Source organism: Fukomys damarensis, unplaced genomic scaffold (assembly GCF_012274545.1).
Source record: "Fukomys damarensis isolate Sample0158 unplaced genomic scaffold, DMR_v1.0_HiC HiC_scaffold_12, whole genome shotgun sequence".
NCBI lineage: Eukaryota > Metazoa > Chordata > Mammalia > Rodentia > Bathyergidae > Fukomys > Fukomys damarensis.
The window spans coordinates 53,518,810-53,525,927 of record NW_022900924.1 but is presented as its reverse complement, the minus strand read 5'-3'; the positions used below and the strand labels follow the sequence as shown (position 1 = coordinate 53,525,927).

General features: G+C 45.8%; 1 protein-coding gene across 1 annotated transcript in view; it reads right to left on the bottom strand.

Moving 5' to 3' along the window:
* Parl (presenilin associated rhomboid like) overlaps window positions 1-3,522 on the bottom strand; it is a 25,404-nt gene extending 21,882 nt beyond the window's left edge. The window contains exons 1-2 of the mRNA XM_033762701.1: window positions 2,927-3,522; window positions 380-575 (exon numbers count right to left, since the gene is read on the bottom strand). Coding sequence (XP_033618592.1) covers window positions 380-575; window positions 2,927-3,456 — 726 coding nt within the window. The 5' untranslated portion in view covers window positions 3,457-3,522. The remainder of the gene's footprint in view (window positions 1-379; window positions 576-2,926) is intronic.
* Window positions 3,523-7,118: the final 3,596 nt, after the last annotated feature.

The following is a 7,118-nucleotide window of genomic DNA, read 5'->3' as shown; positions in this document are numbered from 1 at the left end:
ATTCCAAGGACATTATCTCATTTTCATTACATTTTTTTACAACCAACAGGAGGGACACCTGGCACAGTAAAACAAGACAAGAATTTTTTACTGTTTCCCGTTTTATTAACTTCACTGTACCCTGAGGCCTGCTTTCCTGCAACAAATCCCCAAATAAAATTCAAAATACCAAGTTAGTATCATTTCAAATGCTGTAACAAATAGAGGGCCCATACATTTCAACTGCTTAGGTAAGTGGACCAGAGTGTAAAAGCTATTCTTAAGTTCGCTCTGAAACCAGGACCCACAAGCCCTGCTACCCGGACCCTTTTGATGCCCACCCCCACCCCAAGCAGCATGCGGCAGAGAGCTAGGAACTCCCAGGGCGGCGAACTCTTACCCCAACAGTAAAAAAGAAAGGCTTTATCAGAGTCCTTATAGGATAGGGAGAAGGATCAAAGACCGTTTCTTCCACGGGAGGAATCAAAGCACTTCTCTTGTACGCTCCACCACTCGGCCCTGTGTCTGATCTTCGAGGTTCAATCTTCCTGGGTGCTTTTCTGAATCCACATTTTTGCTGAATAAAGAAGTTAAACCTGGGAGGGAGAATACGGAGTTAGAAACAGAAGGGCCTGCGTCATCACATCTGTTTATCCTCTGCGGCCCCCCAAGAGCCAGGACTCCCAACCCAGGGAGGGTTCAAAGTCACAGCACTTGGCCTTTCACGAGAAGACGCGACACTGGCTATAGCAGCTGCAGGTGCTTGGGGAGCCACTGGAATCAACCAACGAGGTAACACGCTCATTGTACAGGAAGAATCTTTACTCTGGTACAAAACTGGAGAGCTCTTAAGCTGTCAGTTGCAATCAGTATAGAACAGCTGTACTTTGAAGTTTGGTCAATGTCCAGACGTACATTCAAATATATTATCCTTGCAATCATTTCATTTTCAAGAGGACTTCCTTTGCTAAGTACTGAACATTGTAAATTGACGAGTTCCTCTTCCCTCACCCCTATGCACCACTTTGGGAAAAGTGACCAGATATACTAGTAATTGAGCCCTGCAGCTTGGCCTCCTCAGAGTATCTGTCACTACTGATCATGCCTCCTATTCCTACCTTCTGTGAGACTGCACACTGTTCTTTTGCAGGGGGGGGGTAACGGCGATCAGACTCAGTACCTGCGGCTTGCGAGGCAGATGGCGGAACCACTGAGCTAAATCCCCAGCGCTGCATACTCTTCTTCAATTTTAACTGAGAGTTCTCCCCTTTTCTAGCTTTCAACCACCAATATGCCCAAGTTTGTTTTGTTTTGTTTTTGAGACAAGGTCTCACTATGTAGTTCACTATGGGACCCAGGCTGGCCTCAACCTTCATGCCCAACCTTCAAAGACTCCAATTCTAACGAAAGGTTACTACCTCTGCATCTCATCAAGTCACCTAAAAATCTGTAGTGTGGTGTTTGAAAAGAAACAAACACTCTGTTGAGAATGTGAACTTCAAGCAAAGTTACACGGCTCAGTCTAGATCACTCACCTTGAGAATTTCCTTGGCAACAGGTGAAGAGCTGAGGATACCAACAGTGTTATGCTGGACTCAGGGTTCAGGTAGAACTTAAAGGATGCAGTATACATGTAGTAAGTGTCTATAAAACGACCGTGGCACATCTGGACTCTGCTGGACGGAGTCCGACACTGTGCCTCGGCTCACTAACCCTATTACTGAGGATGCACTGGCACGGCACAGGGGCTGCGAAGCCAACACTCAGTTCCCAAGCCTCTGTAGTTAGGGTTCAGATGGAAGCAGGGGCTCACGGGACACGTGGCACAATACTTGAACTCAAAACTGAGATCAGTAAGAGCTGAGGAATCAGTTTTGCTAGCAAAGGTAATGGCATAAGCAGCGGCAAGCTTTCTGCAGTGGGCAGATCTTAACTCGGCAGCAGCTCTCCCAGGCCAGCTGTGGCTGTGTAACAAACTCTACAGCACACTGGCTCAAAACCCTGAATGACTGCTTCTCAGGATTCAGCAGGGTAGTCCTGCTGCTCTCACCCGGTTCCCCTACTGGGCCGGAGCGGGAGAAACCCAGAGGGCAGCCCCTCCCTGGAGCCTCAGGGCCCACTGGATCTCTCTGCATGTGCCCCCTCCCCCGCATCAGCAGTCTAGCAGGGGCCACGGCTCCAGGGGGCACAAGCCCCAAGGCCTCTGACTCTCAGGACTCTGCACCTTCCCCAGAATTCCTGTGACACACACTACTACACACACCAGCTGGCTTCAAGGAATAAAGAAATGGACCCCGATGCCGGAAGAAATCTGCAAAATATTGTGGCCATGTTGTTTAAACTATACAGCAGCTGTGGTAGGGACAGTTTAGATTCTGAAAGCTCAGGCTACGGCAGGAATTCTCAGTCCTGAGTTTTCCTTAGACTGCCCTGGGACGCTCTTAAAGTTACCATACCAAGGCACCACCTCAAATCAATTAAATTAGACTCTTTAGGAGTGGGGCCAGGGCTCCCCAAGTAACTCGCACATGCAGGCAGGGCTGAGATTTACCACACCTTTGGGGAAAACTTTGATCTATATACAGATCACCTGGGGAATCTCATTAAAACCATCATTAAATTAGTAGTCTCTGGGCTTAGGTTAAGCTTAGGAGCTTGCATTTCTAAAAAAATCCTAAATTAGGAGTTGACAGTCCAGGGCTGAAAGGCAGACTTTACCCTCCAGCTGGGAGTGGTTTTTACATTTTTTGGTGTCACACGCAGTCCTACTTCACACCTGGCCTACTTGATGCTTGTAGTTGGTTCACCAACGATTCCCTTGTCTTCCACCAATACTGCTATTTAAATCTGAACGGTTGTTACCTACACATTAATCCTATGTGATTAGGTACGAAAACAGTTCCAACCTAAGTTTGGCAGGGGCTGACTCCCATAACCCTGGGCACACCTTCGCGAGATCTTCAATAAATGCAGCCACTTTTCATTTACTGTTGGATGAACGCTTTGTAATTCTTGGCTCATCATACACAAGAGTCTGGAATCTGCTGGACACATCCGCGGCATCAGACAGTGCAACCTGCCTGCCCTGTCAGTCGCGCTCTGAAAACCCAGCAGGAGGCGCCCGAGGCCTGGCGCACATTTCAAATCCTGGAGCCCAGCCAGTGCCGTCTTCCTGTTTGTCCCACTCTCCTTTCTGCCAGCACGAGGCTGCTTGCTGGGAGCACAGCTTCGCCCTTTGAAGCGTATTACACACAGCTGCTTTTCCGTACCGTTGTTCCCTCGTGCACAAGAGCCGGAAGCCCATCTGGGAACCCATCCCCCACTGTAACAACCTCTCACTGGAGTCCCACCTCGGGACTTGCAAACGAGTAAGCCAAGAATTTCTTCCAGCTGCTTAGTCCAGTCACAGAGTTGTGTTGTACAGCTGAGTTTCTCTGGGCAGAAGAATGCTTTCAGGTGTAAGGATATAGTGCACATTACATGACAGGTATGGTCTTAGAAAGCTTTTTTTTCCTTCTCTTTTTTTTTTGAGACAAGATCTCACTTTGTAGTGCTGTCTGGCCTTGAACTCCTTATGTGTAGCCCAGGCTGGCCTTGAGCTCGAGGCGATTCTCTTGCCTCAGCCTGAGTGCTGGAAGTACATAAAATTCTTAAAAGCAAAAAACCCACAAGAATAATGTCTTAAACTGCAAGTTTCTGCGATCTTTTCCACAGGTTTAGGTTATTTAGCTCTACCCATTTAGATAAGCATCGAAAATGGAAAATGAATTATTCACCTGAAATAAGTTAAACAGGGGAAGTAAAGCAACACACACACACACACACACACATGGCTTTCAGCTCTGCTGCTTTGGTCCCTCTGGTAAGGGCAGATTTGAGGAAGGGTCCAACCCAAAGTGTAGACAGCTCATGAACACCTGGGTTGCCACAGCCACACAAGTGTTACAGTTGTTTTTATTACAATCTCTTGACTTTTAAATCCCAGCCACCTGGGAGGACAAGACAGGCTTCAAAGTTCAAACTGGGCAACTTAGTGAGAGCCTATCTTAAAAAATAAAATGAAGGGCCAAAGATTTGGCTCAGTGGATCCGTCGCCTGCCTTGCAAGCGTTAAGGACCCGAGTTCAATCCCCAGTACCAAAAGGGACTGCATACAGCTTGATGGTAACACTTGCTTACCATGTGAGAGCCTCTTTTGTACCACACACCCAAAAAAGAAGGTTAAAAATAATGACACTTAAATACACATACAGGACAGTGCTGATGTCTACATTATTAAAATTCTATATGAAAAAAAATTAGAAATGGCCTAACATTTAGAGACAAGCTGTATCTAAGCACACAATACATTAGATTCCTTCCATTTAAAGAAGATACATTTACGGGTAGGAAGGGAATTCTATATAAACTCTTGCACACCAAAATTATTTTCTTGAAACTCATCTTGAGTTAAGAGGTGGCGAGTTAAACAAGGAAAGTAATGTAAATTGCCCGATTTACTAATTTGCCAAGCATCGTACACAAGGATATTTTAAAACTGTCACCTCAATCTAAAAATTAAGCTGTGTAGATACTACAATGAACTATTCCTTTGGATTGGTTCACGTAACTGGCAAATTATTCAGGCTTCTACTTTCCAAGTTTAAATCACATTCTTCAGAAGTACTGTATGACCAGAAGGTTGATAATGGCAACATTTCTGAAAAGCCAAGGTGAGATTTTCTTTTTCTGTAAAACGCCAGATAGTAATAGTTTAATCTCTATCAACTACTGAAATCTGTCACATATCACTGTTTTGTTTTACAATCCTTTTGAAAACTTGACTGGTGGATGCCTTGGGCCAACATAGTTTGTGGAATCTAGGACACTACCTAGAGCGCTTGCAAAATGTACATTCCTGGCCCACTTTGGGCCTGTTACACTAGAAACACAAAGACTGGGTTCTTCTTCTGCATAATTTTAGAACCACAGGAACTCAAAACAGACCTAACAAAGGATATAAAGAAGGTAAGCGTGCTGTGTTAATTTTCAGTACATATTTCCAGGGGGAAGGGGCAAACCTACTACCTACTTCAACTCACCTACATTTTCATGGAATGTGTTTTTCTTTGCAACCACAAAAATGTCACTTTCAAACTTTCCATATTCAGGGCTGGGGATTTAGCTCAGTGGTTCCGGCACCTGTCTCGCAAGCACAAGGACCCAAGTTCAATCCCCCATACCAAAAACAAAACAAACAAAAAAAAACTTTCCATATACAGTGGACCTTCAAGATACAACCGGCCTGACATATGAAGCACTTGAGTTATGACCAGAATTTTAGTTGTAACTTACAAAGTCTTGTGTTAACAGCCCAAATGCTGGCCTCTTGTGCTGCCAGATGGTATCAGATACAGATTTACCCTTACAGGGTTTCAGGAAGGAACAATGCAACATCCTTTACTGTGTGTGGCTGAGAAATCCTGGGCCAATGTTTCTCTAAGGACATTGAAATCTTCCTGTATACAGGAGAGAGAAGGCTGTGTACAGAAACCTGAGCCTTCAGTTGACTAACCCGAGTTACAACCAGCCCTTTGGAAAAGAGTTCATAAGTCAAGGGTCCATTGTAAATAGCCAGTTTTTAAAAATCAGGTTCTAGGGGCCAGGGATTTAGCTCAGTGGCACGGCGCCTGCCTTGCATGCTCAAGGTCCTGAGTTTGATCCCAGATTATCAGAAAAATTTTTTTTAATCAGGTGCTAATCTTCATCATTACACATCGCTTATCTGTTGTTCCAAATGGTCTTCCCATCTAGTTTTACCGGAGGGTCCTCTTCATCTAGTTTTCTTTTGCTTCCCCTTCCTAAAATCACTACTGATGAGTACACACTCTCATTTTATAAACTTGCTTCTAAATAAGACATTCACCTTTTCTTCCCCCTTGAATTATGCAATCTCAAATATGATTGAAAGTAAACAACAGCACCAGGACCAGTGAAATCTATCGCCACCGAAATCTACCACCACCCCAAACCTCCTCATTCTCCATCTCCCCAGGAACTTGAATAGTGCCTGAAGATGCATGTTATTTTATAAAGATATAACGTGTGCAAATTTTTCACAAATGCCTAGATAAAATTTACTCGGAGCATTTATACTGTACAGGTTCTAGGAAATACAGGAACCAGAAAAATACAGGCTCTTCCGGTTCTCCAATCCCTGATTGATTTAGGAGGACTTGGGTGTGGCCTGGTAAACCACATAGTCTACAAACACTCCAGGTGAATCTTTTTGTGTTTTGAAACAAGAGTCTCACTACTATGTAGCCCAGGAGGCTGGCCTCAAAACTCCTCCTCCCAGATGCAGCTTCCGGTGCAGTTACTGCGTGCGATTAGGTAAAGGATCCACGGTACTGAAGCGTTAATCACGTACCCCTGGTTCAAGGTTCCTTCCTACCATCGAGTGGATCTTAAGACACCCATCCAACCAAGTCAGAAACTGGGGAGGCTGAAAATCTCGATGAAAGTTAAGTCAGTACATATCCCATTCTTAGAACGCCGGAGTTTCTCAATGTAGAACTGAACCCTTACAAAAAAACCAGCCAACACCGATAGACCACGGTCTTCACACAGCTGATCCTCCAGCGAGCCAAGGACGGATTTCTTTCCAAAGCGTCGAGAAATCAAATGTTTCACTGTCTCAATTCTTCAACAGAAAAACTGTTCTTAGGGCTTTGCAAGAAAGGCAGAATTTTGTGCTCCCGACCCTGTCCTCTCTCCACCCTAAGGAAGGGCAGTGGTGTAGTGAAATACACACTGTATAATTAGGCTATGCCAGTCTACCAGCTGGGCAACTGCTTCACTTAAAAACAGTTCAGTATTATCCGCTCAGGATGAGGAGGGTGGCAAGCAACTCGCCCTAAACGGTTCGTCCTCCTTCCGGTCACGTCCCTCCCCAGGCGACGGGGAAAGCGTGGGCTCCGGCAAGGCCGGCGGGGGCGGGTACGCCGCGAGAAGGCAGAACTGAAGAAAGGCTACAGAGCGGAAGGGGTTGGCGGCGGGTGAGGAGAAAGGGACAAGCAGAGGGGCAGCCCGAGAGCCCCGAAGATGCGCGGCCGGAGCTCCGGGGCCGAGAAGCCGGGGACAACGGCCATTACCTGCGTC